General features: G+C 45.9%; 1 protein-coding gene across 5 annotated transcripts in view; it reads right to left on the bottom strand.

The window, feature by feature from the left end:
- Positions 1 to 20779, bottom strand: part of MEIOC (meiosis specific with coiled-coil domain) — a 206715-nt gene that overhangs the window by 162121 nt on the left and 23815 nt on the right. For all 5 annotated transcript variants that reach the window (XM_073572851.1, XM_073572850.1, XM_073572852.1 and 2 more), the window contains one exon: positions 679 to 827. In XM_073572851.1, the coding sequence (XP_073428952.1) occupies positions 679 to 827 (149 nt within the window). The remainder of the gene's footprint in view (positions 1 to 678; positions 828 to 20779) is intronic.

Here is a 20779-nt window from a genome sequence, read left to right as displayed (position 1 = left end):
ATAAATAGTTATTAGCGGGTACACTTGTTGCTCGGGTGATCGCCGAGTATTTTGGCGTGCTCTGAGATTTAGTGTTTGTTTACTACGTAGCTGCATGATTTACGGCTGCTAGACAGCCTGAATACATGTGTGGAATTCCTAACAAATAGGCATTCCCCACATGTACTCAGCCTGTCTAGCAGCAGTAAATCATGCAGCTGCGTCAAACACTAAATCTCTGAGCACGCCGAAATACTGGGAGATTACCCGAGCATACTCGAGAAAACCTGAGCAATGAGTATACTCGCTCATCACTAGTAATAAAGATATGTTCTTTACAACGTATAAAAAATGACAGTCATTATCAGGGCTGTGGAGTCGGTAAGCTAAACCTTCGGACTCCTAAATTTCCCTGACTCAGACTCCACAGCACTGCCTCACTACTGAGATTGCACATAAAGAGCAGCACAGATTCATCTCAACTAAAAGCCAAGATCCTCAGATCAGGAATAGAACAGACATTTATAGGTCATTTCATAACTGCATCGAATTACTGTACCTAATATGTTATATATTTTAGGAGTCGAAGTAAATCCATTTTATACAGACTCCACCAAAACGGACTCCGACTCCACAGCCCTGGTCATTTTAACAAACAGGTGATCTTAAGTAGGTGCATGTGGGATGTCATTGACTTACTTGGTCTTGACCTGTGTTGAAGCTGTTGGCTTTACATCATCAGTATAAGCAGACCAAGGTGTGTAGAAAGTGGAAGACTCCTCACAGTTTGTAGAGTGGTTAGCAAAGGATGGCCCATAATTATGATGTAGTCCGAATGACTCTTCACTCTGTAAAATGTTTGCACATTTTTCATAAAGGAAATATCTGCATGCACAAATATCAACCAATTATTCAGGATTATTATTTGCAATCCCTATAGAAAAGAATATTGTCAATGAATAAATTTTGTACAACAGAATTTCACATAGGAACCTGACATTTGGTAAATGTGAAGCATCAACATTATGAAAAGTCCTCCAGAAAGTTAACCTATTAGGCCTCTTTCACACTTCAGTTGAATTTTGGTGTCCGTTTTCTGGAGTGGACGAACTTTGTAACGTTATTTTTGTCTGCGCCGAAATGGCAGATCACAGCGGATCTGCTGCCGTCCGCTATAATGGCCATCCGACATTTGGCGGAATCCGCTTTTTTGAAATGAGCAAGCTCAAAAAAAATTGCTACTTTTCCAGACAGCCCCAAAACTATATAAACCTGCAAGGTGGGCTGCATTCCTCATTATGCCAGCCATCCAGCAACAGATAGCCAGCACGAAGAGACAGCCAGCAAGCCTGCCAGTGCCAGCAACAGAGACTGCAAGCCAGCGTGTCTTTCCAGCATATATGTGAATGCAGTGTGTGTCCTACCTTTTTTTTTTTTCTTCTCTTCTTCATACTGTACTTTTTTTTCCAACTGTGCTGTGGTGTGTGTGAGTCCTCCTGCCTTTTTTTTTTTCCCTTCCTTCTTTTCATACTGAACTTGTATTTCCAACTGTGCTGTGTCTCCTGCCCTTTTATTTTCTCTTCATATTGTACTTGTATTTCCAACTTCTGTGGCGTGTGTGTTACGGTGTGGCGTGCGTGTGTATGTACTGCCCTTTTTTTTTTTCTCTTCATACTGTACTTGTATTTCTAACTGTGCTGTGGCGTGTGTGTCAGTACTGCATTTTTGCATTTCCAACTGTCCTGTGGCGTGTGTGTCACTGTGTAGCGTGTGTCCAGCCATGTTTTTCGTTTTTCATTTACTGCACTTGTATTTAAAATAAAGAGCAGTGTAGCTCCTACTTGCCAAAAAAAAAAAAAAAACACTATCCAAAAACTTTCCGTATTATCATTTAAAAATAAGGTAGCTATTTGTGGGTATACATGCAATACAAAGGTTTTTGACGTTCTATTTCTTTAAACCAAAAAGCATATACAAAAGAGAATGCAGAACTTCGGTATTTTAAATTTTAGGCTGTGTGCCCACGTAAGCGTTTTTACCAGCAAAAACTCTTAAAAGAAGCATCCCATTCATTTTAATGCACTTTTTGTGCATATTGATGCGTTTTTTTTACGCGAAAAAAACACGCTTTGCGGTAAAAAACGCAGCATACTCATTAATTTTACGGAAAAGTCTGCGTTAGCTATTTGTGTGTCTGGGGACGTGCAGAAAAACGCATCAAAAACGCGAGGTTTTTTAGCTGAAAACGCGCAAAAAAACGAGTTTTCTGGGAAGGTGTACGGTTTTCATGCAGAAATTTTCTGCATACGTGGGCACATAGCCTTATCTTGGTTTTTTAAAAATTAACTCGAGGGTAAATAGAGTTTAAAGTGTGTGCTTAGGTCTTTAAATTTGGAAGGAGGGGTAGGTGTTTGCAAGGTATTTTTTTTTTTTTTTTTGAGGGGGGATTTTATTACAGGAGGTGGATGTTTTGCAAGGTTGCACATCGCGCAAATCAAGTTGCAATGAGTGTGGGAGGTGTTTGCAAGGTATGTTTTTTTTGGGGGAGTGGGTGCAAACAGGAGGTGGGGGTTTTGGAAGGTTTCGCATCGCGCATATGAACATTGAAAAATCCATTAAATTAAAGAGGGGAAAGTACTTAGCATTCATTGGTTTATTTTTTTTTGGTGGGGGGAGGGGGGGTTTGAAATCAAAAGATATCTAAACACATTTTTTTTCCTAACAGAGGATAACACAAATAATCAGTACAAGTGTATTTATACTTGCAAATCCTTCCAGTTACCCAGCCAGGCCGCAACGGACCCAACCAGGCCAGAACTGACCCAGCCAGGCCCCAAGTTCAAGTAGTGATGCAAGTATAAAGGCCAGAAAGCTTACTGATCCTTTGTATAGTAGCTTACATGTGTCTTTATACTTGCAGATTCTTCGAGGGACCCAGCCAGACCGCAATGGAGCCCCAGCCAGACCGCAAGGAACTTAGCCAGGCCAGAACTGACCCAGCCAGGCCCCAAGTTCAAGTAGTGATGCAAGTATAAAGGCCAGAAAGCTTAGTGATCCTTTGTATAGTAGCTTACATGTGTCTTTATACTTGCAGATTCTTCGAGGGACCCAGCCAGACCGCAATGGAGCCCCAGCCAGACCGCAAGGAACTTAGCCAGGCCAGAACTGACCCAGCCAGGCCCCAAGTTCAAGTAGTGATGCAAGTATAAAGGCCAGAAAGCTTAGTGATCCTTTGTATAGTAGCTTACAAGTGTCTTTATACTTGCAGATTCTTCGAGGGACCCAGTCAGACCGCAAGGGACCCAGACAGGCCAGAACTGACCCAGCCCGACCGCAAGGGACCCCCAGCCAGGTCAGAACTGACCCAGCCATACTGCAAGGAACTCAGCCAAGCCAGAACTGACCAAGCCAGGCCCCCCAAGTTCATGTAGTGATGCAAGTATAAAGGCCAGAAAGCTTAGTGATCCTTTGTATAGTAGCTTACACGTGTGTTGTGAGTTCATTTTACCCTTCACTACTGAGGCCCGAGGAACTCCCTCTTCTGGTGAAGAAAGGTAGTGAGCCTGATTGTCAAACACCTGGGGCTGATGATGACTGGCTGAGTGGAGTTAATGACTGGATATAAGGCTGCCTACGCCCTTCTGGCCTGCGGGTGATTTCTCTGTGGACTTCCAGTCTGATTCCTGCTCATCTAAAGCTAAGATTTCTGCTTTGCCTTTTTGCATTAGTATTTTGTTTTCCTTGCTTTTCTGGATTCTGCCATTCCCTGCTGGGGTGAGCTGAATCTCCTTTTGCCTGTTGCTCAGTCTTCAGAATATTCCTGAGTACTGACATAGCCTTTTTTGAAGCCTAGCGTCTTCAGGGCCTTTTTTACGGTCAGTTGTTGGCTCTTATTTTCATAGGGTTTTTCACGGATTGCAGACAGCAGCCTTCCCATCCTTTCCCATCTAAGCTAGCTGGGGCCCCATCTTTGCTCAGTCTTTCTGTCTGTGTTTTGTTCTTTCTTCTTGCTTCACAGTCATTATATGTGGGGGGCTGCCTTTTGCTTTGGGGTCTGCTCTGGGGCAGTTTAGATTTCCCTTTCTGTCTTTAGGCTATGTAGTCCTCCGGCTGTGATCGAGGGGCCTAGGGCATCGTAGGAGCCCCCCACGGCTACTGATAGTTGTGTTGATAGGTTCAGGGGTCTGCAATCCGATAGCTGCCAACTTCTCTGGTTTTCTGGACTTAGCTAGCATTTCTATTTTTGCCTCCTACGGTGACTCAATCATAACACACGTGTCTTTATACTTGCAGATTCTTTGAGGGGCCCAGAACACCACAAGTGAGAATATCTTCTTCCGGGAGCCCCCCGTCACAGCATCAGCGAATTGAGGTAATTAAAACATAATTTTAGTTTTTTTCCTCTGATGGTAAGGCTGGTTTCAAACTTGCATTTTTTTGCGCAAAAAACGCATGCGTTTTTTTCCTATTCATTACATGGGTGCGCATACACATGCGTTTGTTCGCACATGCGTTTTTTTGTAGTGTGCGCTCGGGCGCACAAAATGCACTCTGCTGCATTTTTTGAGCATCCGACTTGCCCCAAAAGCAGTTTTTTCACCCAACCACCCATTAAAGTCTATGGGTGCGCTGACGTGCACATGGTAATGCGCACGTCAGCGCAAAAAAAACGCATGTTTTTTTAAAAACATGCACAAAACCGCATGATGCGTTTTTTATGTGGGTTTGCACTGCACACGGTGCGCAGCACAAAAAAAACCGCAAGTGTGAACGTAGCCTAAGTTTTTTTTTAACCCTATATGCATGCATTCTGTTTCCACAGGAAACTGAAACAGAGGGGCTTCCAGGAGACAGGCAGGGTGGAGAAATGCTAGGAGAGGGCGCGCAGAGTGTAGGTTTCGCAGATACAGATCCTCACATACATCACACTACACCCAACACAAACATTCATCACAGCACACACAATACCTATGCCTCCATCCAAGCACATAATAATTTTCTTCTTTTTTATAGTCTTCACAATCCGGTGCCTGACCTAGAGGTCCTCCAAGAACCTCCCAGAGTCGTCGAGCCGATAATCGCGGCGGCCAGCGAAGCTTAAGTAACATTTTGTGTATTTTATTATTAACTTCATGTGGATTTATTTTTTTACACGTCACAGGCTTCACAGCGTGCTCCCGAAGATGTGGAAGAATCATTTATAAATGTGGACACCCTCATCAACGAGGTGCGAGAGCGGGAGCCGCTGTGGAACATGGCGGACCGCCACCATGCTGAACAACCTACCACTTGACGGCAATGGGAGGAAGTATGTTTTGTTGTTATAGAAAACTGGGGAGGATCTCGAGGAGCGGGACAAGGATAAAGCGCGTAAGTATTCACTGTTTAGTAAGCTATGTTGCAGCATGTAATGTTTTCAATACAAATCATTTGTGTTTTCACTTTCCAGGTCAGATGGTTATCACGCAGTGGCGGTCACTCAGGGATCGCTTCAAGAGGGACTTCAACAAGGAGAATCAGGCCCTGAGTGGATTGGGAGGACACAGGAGCAGCCGTTATAAATACTACAGAGCCCTGTCGTTCCTCCGATCGACGATGGTGAGCAGAAGATAAATATTCCACACCCCATTTATGAAGTAAAAATGTTGGCATGTTTAACTTTTTTTCAGCAAGGGCAATGTAATATCAATATATTAATATAGTTTTTTCTTTTACAGCACCTTCTGCAGCACTCAGGAGCCAGCTTCTGAGTTGGTCCCCTCTGAAGCGATCCCACAGGAGACCGCCACCGGGGGGACCACGTCGAGAGACCCGACCCCTCTGCACCTTCCCTCTTGTCTGGTCACTCGGTCCCATCTACCAGCACTGGAGCAGCAGGGCAGACTTCGTCACATGAAGCTACAGGTGACGAGTTAGAGTTCCCTTTACTCCACCCCTCTGATACTGCCGCAACATCTAGAACAACTTTTGGTTCAGGACGGCAGCTCCAGAGAGGTCAGAAAAGAATGCATTTGCCCGAGTTTTTGCATCTGAATGTATCCTTCCAGAACGCCATAAAGCTTTTGGGCCAACAAATAACTTCTGGGTTCAACATGATAAACACAAACATCATGGAACTCAGAAGTTTGATGGAGAGGGTGCAGTCAGATGCAAACCAGTCGCCGAGACATTGTTTTTTTCAAAGTCTTGGCGACTGGTTTGCATCTGACTGCACCCTCTCCATCAAACTTCTGAGTTCCATGATGTTTGTGTTTATCATTTTGAACCCAGAAGTTATTTGTTGGCCCAAAAGCTTTATGGCGTTCTGGAAGGATGCATTCAGATGCAAACCAGTCGCCGAGACATTGTTTTTTTCAAATCGGTACTCAGGCACATGGAAAATCTAGCTCCTGACCTGCAGATGCATGTGATGCAAGGCTGTCACAATGCTCTAGTGCAGACTATGTCCCAAGCCCCTCCACCTACCTACTCCAACACCTTCCCCCCTCATGCCACCGTCCATCATCCTACCACTCCTTCTCCGTTCCATTCTTCCCATTACCTTCATTCACCTTTGCATTATTCCCCGTTTACATCACCGTACCCAGCCCCACCAACCACATCTGTCCAGCAACTACCATCCCAACCTCATGTTTTTCATCCCCCCTTCCACTTCTGATCCTACCCAACCTCGTGCCCAGTCCCCCCTCGACGTGGACCACCCTGTTAGCCCCTCCGGTAATATCTCTACCCAGCAGTACCTTCAGTTGTAAAATTTTGTTTACACAAAATTGTAAATAAAACATTTTTTGGGTTCAAAACACTTATTGTCTTTCCTTTTTTTGTAGTGCTAAAGTTCAAAAACTTTAAGAGGTAAAAAAAAAAACGTACAAAACTTTTGGTAAAGGTACACAAATTGGTGTACAGGTAAAAAAAACATACAAAACTTTTGGTAACGGTACAAAAGGTGTTAAAGTGCCCAAATTGGTGTACAGGTTACCAAAAATACAGAACTTTAGGGTAAAGTTACAAAATGTGTCAGGGTGTGTGCACACGCTGCGGATTGATCCGTGCGGATTTTCCAAAGTCCGCAGGTCAAAAGACCTGAGGTTTATCTGTGGATTAGTCTGCGGTTTATCACCTCTACAATGGAGGAGATGGTAAACCGCAGCGGAATCCACAGAAAGAATTGACATGTCAATTCTTTCTGCGGATTAGAAACTGCAGCAAATCTGCGTGGAAAAATCCGCACCGTCTGCACTGCGGTTTCCATTTCCCATAGGATATTATGGTACTGTAACCACAGCAGAAACTACTGCGGATCCGCAGGGCCAATACTGCTGCGGATCCACAGCATGTGCACACACGCTATAGATACCCAAATTGGTGTACAGGTACCAAAAATTAAAAAAAAAAAAAAAAAAATTTATTAAACCATATCATCTTGCCAGTCAACTCTTCCTTCTGGTGAGAGAAAGTGGTCTGCAAATGTGTCCCTCATTTTGGAAACTGACAGTACTCCGGACACTTGTATGTTGATAATCCCACAAGGTGGTTTCCGACACATTTTCATCATTGGAAACTGGTTCCTTGGAAATTACAAAATTGTGCAGGACCACACACACACACACACCTTCACCACCTCATCCACAGTCTCAGTTTTCAATTTTATAGCAGTTATCAGGACTCGCCATTTTGCAGTTAAAATCACAAAAGCGCACTCCACCACTCTTCGCGCTCTTGTTAAGCAAGAGTTGAGGATTTTTTTTCCTTTGTGTCAATCCAGTACTCCCGTATGGCTTGAGAAGAGGTTTGGAAAGTTGAAAAACTTCGTCTCCAACACACACAAATGGCATTGGTGGGCCTGAGGTTCCAGGGAGTGGTCTCGGAGGTGGGAATTGAAAAGTTTCTCCATATAAACGACACCCCATTGCAGACATTAAACCTGTGAATCATTTGATCGACCATACGCACCAACATCCACCGCAATGAATTTGCATTTCGAGTCTGCAATGGCCATCAGTACAATTGAAAAAAATTTCTTATAATTAAAATATTCTGAACCCGATCCAACAGGTTCACAATCCCTATGTGCTTCCCATCCACTGCACCAATAGAATTTGGAAACTGGCATATTTCTTGAAATTTGTCAGCAATCCCCAGCCACCTGTCCTTTGTTGGCTGTGGGATGTACTTATCCTGTAAACCAGGGGTGGGGAGCCTCAGGCCCCAGGGCCATTTACGGCCCTTGATGATCTTTATCAGGCCCCCGAACAGATTCTCAGGTACCGCATTCTTGAGCAGTTAGCTGTATTTTGATTGCCACAAGCTCATTAATTTCTTCCTGTTCTGTTAGCACACATGCGCAGTGTTCACTACTGAACATTGAAGGGCATGCAATGAAAGATTAAGTCATGAAACCAGTGCCAGAGTCAGGATGTCCTTTGTGGGCGAAGTTTGTACGGCCCCCGGAGGATTGTATAAATATCCAAATGGCCCTTGGCAGAAAAAAAATTCCCCACCCCTGCCGTAAACAATCCCACAATGCCCGGCAGGTCTGTTGCACTACTCCGGATATAGTAGATATCCCCAACCAGAACTGGTAATGGAGGGAGGAAAAGGATTCTCCAGTTACAAGGAATCTATATATAAAAAAAAAAAAAAAAAAAAAAAAAAAAAAGGCAAAAGCAATAATTAATACAAAATACCAGCAAAAATATTACACTAGAAGTTGGCAGAATCAGATACCATAACCGAAGGGTCACCATCAGACGCTCCGCCGGTGGTATTGATAACCGCAAGTAGGTGTCCCTTCTCTGGATTTGATCTCCAACCCGCTCCACCAAAATCTCAAAGTGGTCCGGTCTCATCTGCACATAATTAATAATATAATAAATTTTATTTTTATAGCGCCGACATATTCCGCAGCACTTTACATTTCAGAGGGGATTTGTAAAGACAATAGACATTACAGCATAACAATAATCACATACAGTAGATTATAACAAATAACAAGAGGAGTGAGGGCCCTGCTCGCAAGCTTACAGTCTATGAGGAAAGAGGTAGACACGAAAGGTGGGTGGTAACAGTTGCTCTGATTGTATGGACCAGCCATAATGTTAAGTGTGTAACAGTACAGACACAGAGGGCTAATGGATGCATAAAGCATGTGGGAACATGATGCTGGGAACCTGGTTATGGTAAAACTTTTGGCTCTGCCACACAGGGATAGGTTAGGTTAATGTGTTGAGGCGATAGGCCAGTCTGAATAAATGCGTTTTCAGGACACGCTTAAAATTGTGGGGATTGGGGACTAATCGTATTGACCTGGGAAGTGCATTCCAAAGAATTGGCACGGCACGTGTAAAGTCTTGGAGACGGGAGTGGGAGGTTCTGACTATTGAGGATACTAACCTCAGGTCATCAGCAGAACGGAGGGCGCGGGTAGGGTGGTATACTGAAACAAGGGAGGAGATGTAGGGTGGTGCTGAGCCATGGAGGGCTTTGTGGGTGAGGGTAATAAGTTTATACTGAATTCTGGAGTGGATGGGTAGCCAGTGTAATGACTGGCACAAGGTAGAGGCATCGGTGTAACGATTGGTGAGGAATATGATCCTGGCTGCAGCATTCAAGACAGATTGGAGAGGGGAGAGTTTGGTAAGAGGGAGACCGATTAGAAGAGAGTTACAATAGTCGAGACGTGAATGAATAAGAGAAACAGTAAGAGTTTTTGCAGAGTCAAAAGTAAGAAAAGGTCGAATTCTAGAAATGTTTTTGAGGTGCAGATGACAAGAGCGAGCCAGTGATCGAATGTGGGGGGCAAAGGAAAGCTCGGAATCAAGTATGACCCCAAGACAGCGGGCATGTTTCTGGGGAGTAATAGTGGAACCACACACAGAAATAGCAATGTCGGGTATAGGTGCATTAGTAGCGGGAGGAAACACCAGGAGTTCAGTCTTTGACAGGTTCAGTTTCAGATATAGTGAGGACATGATATTAGACACAGCGTTTAGACAATCGCCAGTGTTTTCTAGAAAGGCTGGCGTGATGTCAGGAGAAGAAGCGTATAATTGGGTGTCATCAGCATAGAGATGGTACTGGAAACCAAATCTACTGATTGTTTGACCAATAGGGGCAGTGTACAAGGAGAAGAGGAGGGGGCCTAGAACCAATCCTTGAGGAACCCCAACAGTAAGGGGAAGGTGAGAGGAGGAGGAACCGGCAAAAGAAACAGTAAAGGAGCGGTCGGAGAGATAGGAGGAGAACCAGGAGAGAACGGTGTCCTTGAGGCCAACGGAATGGAGCATAGTGAGGAGGAGCTGATGATCCACAGTGTCAAATGCTGCAGAGAGATCCAAGAGAATTAGCATGGAGTAATGACCATTTGATTTAGCTGTTAGCAGATCATTAGAGACTTTAGTGAGGGCAGTTTCAGTGGAGTGTAAAGAGCAGAAACCGGATTGGAGAGGGTCGAGAAGAGAGTTTTCTGAGAGATAGCGGATAAGACGGGAGTGGACCAGGCGTTCCAGGAGTTTAGAGATGAAGGGAAGATTAGAGACAGGTCTATAGTTAGCGGCACAGTTTTGGTCGAGGGATGGTTTTTTAAGTAGTGGATGTATGATGGCATGCTTAAATGAGGAGGGAAAAATACCAGAAGAGAGAGAGGTTAAATATTTTAGTTAGGTGAGGGGTGACAGCAGGGGAAAGGGACTGGAGGAGATGTGACGGAAATGGGTCACTGGTGCAAGTAGTTGGGCGAGAAGATGCAAGGAGCCTGCTTACTTCTTCTTCTGTGACTGGTTCAAAATCAGAGAGTGAGTTAGATGCAGTGGGGGAGGGAGGACGGTGCATGGTATGAGGGGATTTGGAGATAATTTCCTGTCGGATCTGGTCAATTTTTTCTTTGAAGTAATTGGCCAGATCGTCAGCTCGGAGCTCCGTGGTTGGGGCCTGTACTCTTGGATTGAGTAGAGAATGAAAAGTGTCAAAGAGACGTTTCGGGTTATTGGACAGTGAGGTGATGAGGGTGTTGAAATAGGTTTGTTTGGAGGGTGAAGGGCAGTGTTGTATGTTCTAAGCATAAACTTAAAATGGATGAAATCTTCGTGTAGATTGGATTTTCTCCACAGACGTTCGGCGCACCTGGAGCACCGCTGCAGGAAACGTGTTTGCACCGTGTGCCAGGGTTGTCGCCGTCTGTGTTGTGGTGTTCTATTTATAGGGGGTGCAAATTCATCCAGGGCAGTTTGAAGTGTTTCATTGTAATGCTTCAATGCAGAATCAGGACATGAGAGGGAGGAGATAGGGGCCAATGAAGACTGCAAGTTCTTCATAAGTTTCTGGGTGTTAATGGCCTGTATGTTTCTATAAGTCTGGACAGTGGGGGTGACCTGAGCAGCCTGGCAGTTCTTTATAGAGAATGAAAGAAGATTGTGGTCAGAGAGCGGGAGAGGGGAGTTTGCAAAATCATCCACTGCACAAAGCCGAGAGAAGACCAAGTCGAGGGAGTTTCCGTCTTCATGCGTTGGAGAATTAGTGAGCTGCGAAAGGCCAAATGAGGAGGTTAGAGATAAAAGGTGAGTAGCAGATGGGGAGAGGGGAAGAGCAATGGGGATGTTGAAATCTCCCATGATGAGGGTAGGGATGTCACAGGAGAGAAAATATGGAAGCCAAGTGGCAAAATGATCCAGGAACTGATGGGAGGGGCCGGGAGGACGATACACCACCGCCACTTGCATGGAGAAGGGGGTGTAGAGTCTGACGGCATGGACCTCAAAAGAAGGGAAGACAAGTGATGGTACTTGAGGGATAACCTGAAAGGTACATTTTGGTGATAGGAGCAGACCAACGCCTCCACCAGCTCTATTGTCTGATCTTGGGGTATGAGAGAAGTGTAGCCCCCCGTATGAAAGAGCAGCAGCAGCGGTAGTATCTGACTGCTGGATCCAGGTTTCAGTAAGAGCCAGGAGGTTAAGAGAATTAGAAAGGAAAAAGTCATGAGTGAAGGAGAGTTTGTTACACACTGAGCGAGAATTCCAAAGTGCACAATTAAGAGAGACAGATGGCATGCAGGGAATATTAATAAGATTAGAGGGGTTTCTGAGTGTAGCAGTGGGGGGGTTTGACTTTCTATAACATGGGGGACCAGGGTTGGGAGCAATGTCTCCTGCGACTAGGAGGAGGATAGAGTGAGCAGATGGTTAAGTGATTTGTGAGAGCGTCTCTGGTGTTGAATGGTGGGACTGCCTGGATCTGTGCAATTTAACAATGTGAAAAGAGCGTGAGTGCTATACATAGGAAAGGAGTGAGGGGCCAATATGGATGGAGTGTGGAGAATTAATGCCAGGGCGGTGGATGTGTGTGAATGCAGCGGCCAGGATATAAATTACACAAATGCATATGGTATATATTTGTTGTGCTCCAAATGTAGAGGGAGTAGATGTATATAAATGTCTTTACCTGTCTCCTGCCCTGTTTAACTGCCATGTTATAACTGCCAGAAGTACTTTGATACATGTACTTCGATTACATGTGCATAAATGCCACCCCTGCATAAATGCTCCCCCTAGCTATGTCCGAATATATAGGAGATTAAGGCTGAGTTTTTTGTTTTTTTTTGTCTCTCTCTTCTCGTTAATCAATCACACTAAATTGAGACACCAGGACCCAATAAAATGTTGTGGTCAAATGAACACATGTCCAGCACTACATGGATCATAAAGCACTTAGAAAAGTTTCTTGACCTCACAACATAAGGGGACAAGCAGAGTAAGTTGAAAAAAAACTATATACCAGATATAAGTTTGCAGAGTTGAAAACACATAGATAGCATTCAGGATTAACTGCTTGCTGACATTGAATGGAGACACAGGAGTGGATTCAGAGCAGAGATTGGAAAAGCTGGTTACCAGATATAAGTTTGCAGAGTTGAAATTATTAAAGAACTTCACTGGGTTGTGCCTCAATTCAAGCCACAGCGTTGAAAAACACCAAGGGTCATTTGCTGTGCAGTGATAGGATGAATCCACAGACGTCTCTTCCTTCGCCGACGCAGGATGCATTGTCTTGCTTCCTCCTTGTGCTGAGCAATCATTGCCAAACGACTGGCCTTAAAATCAAAGTCTGCACGTATGCGCACAATATTCGCTATTACTCCTTCCATCTCTGCCACTAGCTCTACAACCTTTCAAAGATGTAGTGTTAAAACACCCTATATATAATTTTCCAGTATCCACTCACGTTTGGGAGCAGTTTCCAGTAGCCAATCACGTTTGGGATCCTCCCATTTGGAGGTACGGAAACAACGGATCCGTCGAAAAACGGATCCTACTGATGGAAAAACCAGATGATACGGATCCGGTTTTTAACAGATTTGTATAGAGATCCGTATAGCGGATCCGTCAAAACAGATCCGTATCATCCGCTTTTTCACATTATTGGCGGATCAGTCAGTCCGCCACGATGTCGGATTTTGACTGACGTCAAACAACTGAAGTGTGAAAGAGGCCTTACGCTACGGCACCATGGTGACAGATCGCATACACTGTATAGCATTTGCTAGCTACAATATACAGGGGTTGGACAAAATAATGGAAAAACCTGGAAACATCAACAAAAGTTAGTTTAATATGGTGTAGGTCCACCTTTTGCAGCCTCAATTCTCCGAGGTATGGATTCATACAAGGTGTGAATTGTTTCCAAAGGAATTTTAGCCCATTCTTCAGTTAAAACACCCTCCAGTTCTTTGAGCGACGATGGCGGCAGAAATCGACGTCCAACTTGAATCTCTAAAATCGACCATAAATGCTCAATAATGTTGAGGTCTGGGGATTGTGGGGGCCAGAGGAGATGCTCAGCTTTATTAGAATGTTCCTCGTGCCATGCTTTAACGATTCTAGCTGTATGAATTGGTGCATTATCATCCTGAAAGATGGCGTTCCCCTCCGGGAACAGTGCTTGAACCATAGGATGCACTTGGTCGCCCAAAATGCCTAAATAATCTCGGCTGGTGTTAATTCTTCCATGAAGGGATATCACTGGCCCGGCCGATCTCCACGAAATAGCACCCCAGATCATCACAGAACCTCCGCCATGTTTTACAGTTGGGAGAAGGCAGGCTGGATGGAATGCTTATTTCGGCTGTCTTCAAAAGTACACTCGGCCGGAGGTTGGAAATAGGGTAAATGATGATTCGCCTGAGAATATCACATGTTTCCACTGCTCGAGGGACCAATTCTGGAGATTTCTACACCACTCTAAACGCTTGGAAACATTTGTCATTGAGAGCAGCAGTTTTCTAATTGCAGCTCTTCCGTGGAATCCAGATTTATGCAGCTCCCGACGAACAGTTTTCATGGGAACTGGGTTCTGTAGGTGTTCATTGAGCTCAGCAGTGATTTTCGGAGCTGTGGTCTTACGATCCTCTCTCACAATTCGCTTTAGAGTCCGATGATCTCAGTCAACTTCGACTTTCGGCCGGGCCTGTGTTTTGCTGCGGACATTTTTCCGTCTCTTTCAAACAGTCATTACTTTGGAGACAGTACCACTTGACACGCCAAGCATTCGGGCACTTTGCTACATTAGCGCCTGCCATACGAGCACCAACAATTTGGCCTCTTTGAAAATCTGAGAGGTCTGCCATTGGTATCAGGTTCTCATCAATGTTCTTACAATTCTGCAAAACAAACAGTTAATTTACATACACACAAATAATCAACTACAAAACATTACCATATGTCACGGTTTGCATGTTTATAACATGTTCAAAGATTATGATGCCAAAATGTTAGGCGTTTCCATTATTTTGTCGAACCCCTGTGTCTAGGGGTAAGGTATTCAACCAGATTTATGCCACTACTGGATTTTTCGCATTTGTGATATCACTTTATTTTACAGCATGAGAATGGCACACAGTTTAAAACGTCAATAAACAGCAGTATAGTTTTTTTTTTTTCCCTCTTCGCCACGACAGCACCCACTGAGAGAGGGGATCCGCCCCCCGGAACAGGAAGCCTACAGAGAGATAAATGGGGCGGTCCCCCTCGCTCCCTCAGTTTGGTTTCCTGTTCCTGGAAAGGAACCTGCAGAAGAGGAAACCTGGTCTGGTAGCCGCCTGCGTGCATAATATGAGCAGCAGGGGCCCCAGGACTGGAAGCAGCGTCGGGCGGAGAGGCGAATTTTTCCCCCCCCCAGAGCTGGTAGTGCAGGTGAGGCCGGAGGTAAGAAAAGTGCCAAGGCTCACTAAGGGGACGGTGGATATACCCCCCCAGGAAGGGGCTAGAAGCGCATTACATATCCCATGAGATATCCGGGATGGCGGTGGGCCCGGGACAAAGCAGAAGAGCCTGAGGGCCCAGCAAGTGGGGAGCGCATTGCAAGTACCAGGAGGTATCAGGGATGGGGGCCGCGCGCCCCTCCCGGGAGAAAAGCGGAAGGGCCTGAGCGCTGTGCCAGGCAGCGCTACGGAGATCATACCTGCGCAAGGGGGGCAGCCGGGTGCATAGGGGTCACTGTCCGGCGGCCGCTGCATAACCGTTTCCTGCGGCGCTCCCAGGCAAAGGCGACCCGGAAGTGGTAGGACAACTTCCGGGGTCAACACAGGAGGCGGCGATCGCGGGGAAACGCCCGCGCATGCGCAGATGAGAAGGAAAAAAAAATATAAAAAAAAAAAAAAAAAAAAAAAAAAAATGGTGAAACATCAGGGAAAAAAAAAAAAAAAAAACAAACCTATAAAAAGAAGCCACGAGCATAGCGCCAATGCGCAGTCATGTCATCCATAGATGACCCAGCTTCGCTCCCGTTAAATCAGCCAGTGGAATCCCCACATGGCAGCAGACAAAGCGGTACTACAAGGAGAAGTAGTAGCACCAGAAGAAGTGGCAGCTCCAGGAAGGAATCTAGTGGACCTTCCAGATAAGACGAGCCCTTGGAGAAAAAACATAAAGAGAAAAAACCGTCCCACGCCTCGCCTAAGCCTGAGTCGCGGACCCCGCAGCCGGTAGTTACTGACGAAACTCACGGGTGAGTGTTTTTAGTCAGAATAAATGACTGATGTTCGCTTGTTTCTGGTCCGCACCCCCCCCCCTTTTTTTTAGGCCAAAAGAACGGAGAAGGCGAAAAATAGAGAGTGTGCCTTATGTTCTCAGCCCCTTCCAGACGGCCACCCTAAAAGATTATGCCAGTCGTGTGTTGAGGAGGCCTTACAGGAGGAATCCTCGCGGAAGAAGGAGGATATCCGAGCGATAATTAGAGAAGAGCTACGGGCCTTAGGCAGCTCCAGGAGTCTGGGAGGTCACTCCTCCGTGAGAGAAATAGGTTCACCAAGAGGGGGGAGCTTCGCCGGCGTCAAACTCATCGGCAGAAACTGGGGATCTAGACTCTGATAGATCCCAGGAATACCCTTCCTCAGAGGATGAGGAGCAGACGTGTTTCCCTACAGACAGCGTCAGCAACTTGGTTAAGTCGGTCCGGAATACCATGGGGCTACCAGAGAGTAGGGACCCCAAGACTCCGCAAGACATAATGTTTGCAGGCATTTCCCGTAAAAAGGTCCGAGCATTCCCAGTGGTCCCAGCTATAAAGGAGCTAGTAAAAAGGGAGTGGGAGAAACAGGGGCAGAGAACCTTCCTCCCCTTAACGTCAAAGCGTAAATATCCTTTTGACGACGAGGAATTGACGGCTTGGTCGAGAGCCCCCAAGGTGGATGCGGCAGTGGCCTCTACCTCTCGTAGATCCTCCCTGCCGGTAGAGGATTCAGGAATGTTGGCTGACTCATTAGATCGTAAGACCGATACACTCCTTAAACGATCCTGGGAAGCATGTACGGCAGCTTTTAAGCCCGCAATAGCGGCCACGTGCACGGCAAGGTCAATGTTGGTGTGGCCAGGAGTAAACTCCTGTCCTCTATGCCCCTCATTAAGGGAGCAGCTGCCTTCCTCTCCGATTCCTCAGCGGACTCTCTCCGTTTATCCGCTAGAGCAGCAGGACTAACCAATGCAGGCCGGCGGGCCTTATGGTTGAAGGGGTGGAAAGGGGACACACAAACAAAAACTAGACTGTGTGCTATACCCTGCCAGGGTAAGTACTTATTTGGTACGGAACTGGACGAGATCTTAAAAGCGGGGGAGAGAGAGAAAGAAAGGTTTTCCTAACCCGTATATTCCCTTTAATAGGAGGGCCTACAGAAAACCGCCGTTTGGCAAAAAGAAAGACTTTAAACCCCAGGATCGCTGGGGAAATAAGGACCCCAAACAAAGGGGCAATCTATTCGGAAGACGTCCCTTCAGAGGAGACAGGTTCCGCTAATACCAGTACACCGGAAGGTGGCAGACTACTGAAATTCAGCCACCAATTGGGGAAGGTAACATCAAACCCATGGGCCATTGATATCGTCTCATCAGGCCTAAAACTAGAATTCGTTCGGCATCCACTGAACCTCTTCCTATTGACTTCCATGAAATCCCAGATACAGCAGGAAGCACTAGAGATGGAGATTGCAGTACTGCTAACTAAACAGGTCCTGATAGAGGTCCAGGGGACGAAAGAGGAATGGGCTTTTATTCTCCTCTATTTTTAATCCCAAAACCAGATGGCTCTTTCAGGACTATAATAAATTTAAAGAAGCTTAATACCTTCTTGAGGCTGAGGCCGTTTAAGATGGAGTCAATAAATTCTGCAATAAAACTTTTGTTTCCCCAGGTGTTATATGGCAGTCTTGGATCTAAAGGATGCCTATTACCATCTCCCCATATTCCGAGAGCACCAGAAGTTGCTGCGGGTAGCGGTCTGGTTCAAGGGTCGGATTCAGCATTTCCAGTTTGCGGCAATGCCATTCGGGCTATCCATGGCTCCTCGGGTATTTACCAAATTGATGCTGGAGGTGATGTCGTATGTAAGACTGAATGACACCCTAGTGATCCCTTACTTGGATGACCTACTAGTAGTGGGGAATTCTGTTTCTCAGTGTGAAACAAGAATGGCTCAGATTATCTCATCCTTACAAACACTGGGCTGGCTAATTAACTGGGAGAAGTCCAGGCTAGAACCAGTGACCTGTCAGAGGTTCCTAGGCCTGCAAGTACACTCCGTAAGCCAAAAATGCTTTCTACCAGAGGCTAAAGCGGTGGCTATAATCAATAAGATGCAAGATACTATAGGAAGACCCGTAATATCATTGAGACAGGGTATGTCCTTGCTGGGATCCCTGATATCATGCATCCCGGCGGTGCAATGGGCTCAATTCCACTCCAGAAAGCTACAATGGGCTATTCTGCAGGAAACAGATAGACTGCAGGGACGGTTGGAAGGGAAGATGTCCCTATCGCCAGAAGTGGTTAATTCCCTAGAGTGGTGGTTGAATCCTACCAATTTGTCAAAGGGAGTGCAATGGTGGGTAACTCCCTCCAAGGTGCTCACCACGGATGCTAGCCCCTTAGGTTGGGGGGCCCACCTGGAGGAGCACATGATACAAGGCCGGTGGCGTAAACATGAAATAGAAACCTCCTCTAATGTAAAGGAGCTAAAAGCAATTTACTATGCGATGTCTCAATTTCTCCCGCAGTTAAGAGGAACCCACGTGAGGGTCCAGACAGACAATACCACCGCAGTGGCCTATATAAACCGACAAGGAGGTACGCGATCGGGACCGTTGATGTCTATCGCGGAAAAGATCCTAGAGGTGGCCGAGGTACATCTTCACTCCTTGTCGGCACTCCACATAAGAGGAGTGGACAACTCAAGCAGACTCTCTCAGTCGACGGGGCCTATATCAGGGCGAGTGGGTCCTCAGCAGGCACGTCTTCGAGATGATAGCGTCAGAATGGGGCAGACCAGAGAAAGACCGGTTCGCGACCAGAGCCAACAGACGTGTAAAAAGGTTTGCTTCGCTCTACAGGTCAGACAACCCAGACATTCTAGATGCCCTCCAAGCACCCTGGACATTCCAGCTAGCCTATGCCTTCCCTCCAATGGTTCTGCTGCCAACAGTAGTCAGGAAAATAAGACAAGAGAGGGCGAGGGTCATCTTGATAGCCCTGTTTTGGCCCAAGAGGCCGTGGTTTTCCTGGCTGAGAGCCATGTCAATAAGCGACCCGTGGATCCTGCCGCTGCACCAGGATCTTCTCTCGCAGGGACTCTGCTACCATCCACAGGTCAAAGCACTACACCTAGCGGCCTGGAATTTAAAAGGGAACTATTAGAGCAGAAAGGCTTTTCGAAAAACCTAATTAATACCCTGCTACAAAGTAGAAAAGAATCTACAACAAAGATATACGCCAAGGTGTGGAGCAAATTTCTGACCTTTCACCCAGCAGCGCTAGCCGCTGAACCACCCATTACGGCCATCTTAGAGTTTCTTCAAAGAGGCAGAGAATTGGGCCTCTCAGTAAATACTCTTAAAGTCCATATATCGGCCTTAGGAGCCCTATTTAACTATAACGTGGCAGCAAATAGATGGGTGACCCGTTTTGTTTCAGCCTGTCAACGATCAGAACCGGTGCATATTCCTCGGCTTCCGGCATGGGACCTTACTCTGGTCTTGGATGCCTTTACTCAGGCCCCGTTTGAACCCATATATTCAGCATCAGTGAAGTGCCTCTCATTGAAAACTGCTACACTAGTGGCTTTAGTATCAGCTAGAAGAGTAGGTGATCTTCATGCTCTATCAATAGACCCTCCGTTCTTGTCAATAACACGAGACAGACTGATTTTGAAGACAGATCCGTCCTACCTTCCCAAACGGGTAACTAAATTCCATAGGTCTCAGGAGATATGCCTACCTTCCTTCTACGAAAACCCGTCAAACCAGGACGAGGTGAAATATCACACCTTAGATGTGAGGAGAGCTTTACTAGCCTACCTTGATAGGACCAGTCCCTGGAGGCAGAGTAGGTCTCTTTTTGTCTCCTTCCAGGGCAACAGAAAGGGGTCTGGAGTTACAACAGGCACATTATCCAGGTGGATCAGAGATGCGATCACAATGGCATATTTGGCTAAAGGAGAAGAACCTCCGCTGGGGATTAAGGCGCACTCTACTAGAGCTAAATCATCCTCCTGGGCCGAGAGGGCAAACGTCCCAATTGAACAAATACGTAAGGCGGCAACCTGGTCTTCTCCATCTACCTTTTATAGTCACTATAGACTAGATTTATCCTCTACCGAGGATTTGTCTTTCGGTAGATCAGTCCTTAACACGGTGTGCCCTCCCAAGTGGTTATCTCTGGAAATCTCTCAGTGGGTGCTGTCGTGGCGAAGAGGAAAAACCGGATTACTTACCGGTAATACTCTTTTGTAGAGTCCACGACAGCACCCGCTCACTTCCCTCCCGTAAAACTTTTTTCACATGGGTCTCCTTGGTGGCGGAGATTGTAATTAAGATTTTATACGTGGTTAAACTTAGCAAACGTAAACGATGTAGGCGTAAGATAGATGAATCGCCAAAAACAAATGGACTAAAACATGTATGGCGGTTCCCCCGTTCTCGGTAACACAAACTGAGGGAGCGAGGGGGACCGCCCCATTTATCTCTCTGTAGGTTTCCTGTTCCGGGGGGCGGATCCCCTCGCTCAGTGGGTGCTGTCGTGGACTCTACAAAAGAGTATTACCGGTAAGTAATCCGTTTTTTTTTTTTAAGTTATATGTACCACAAAATGTTGTCACTGATCAATACAACTCATCTCAGAAATACAAGCCTTCAGACATAATAAAAATAATATGGTCCTAAGAATGCTATGATGTGAAAAGGAAAAAAAAAACCTTCTGTCCAAAAAGCCAAAAATAAGCCAGTTCTGAAGGACTTAAACTGTACAGGATTGATTTTAGTGCT

Source organism: Dendrobates tinctorius, unplaced genomic scaffold (genome assembly GCF_039654945.1).
Source record: "Dendrobates tinctorius isolate UK_male_01 unplaced genomic scaffold, ASM3965494v1 ptg000032l, whole genome shotgun sequence".
Taxonomy (NCBI): Eukaryota; Metazoa; Chordata; class Amphibia; order Anura; family Dendrobatidae; genus Dendrobates; species Dendrobates tinctorius.
Note: the sequence above shows the minus strand (reverse complement) of the source record. Positions and strands in the feature narration are given on the sequence as shown.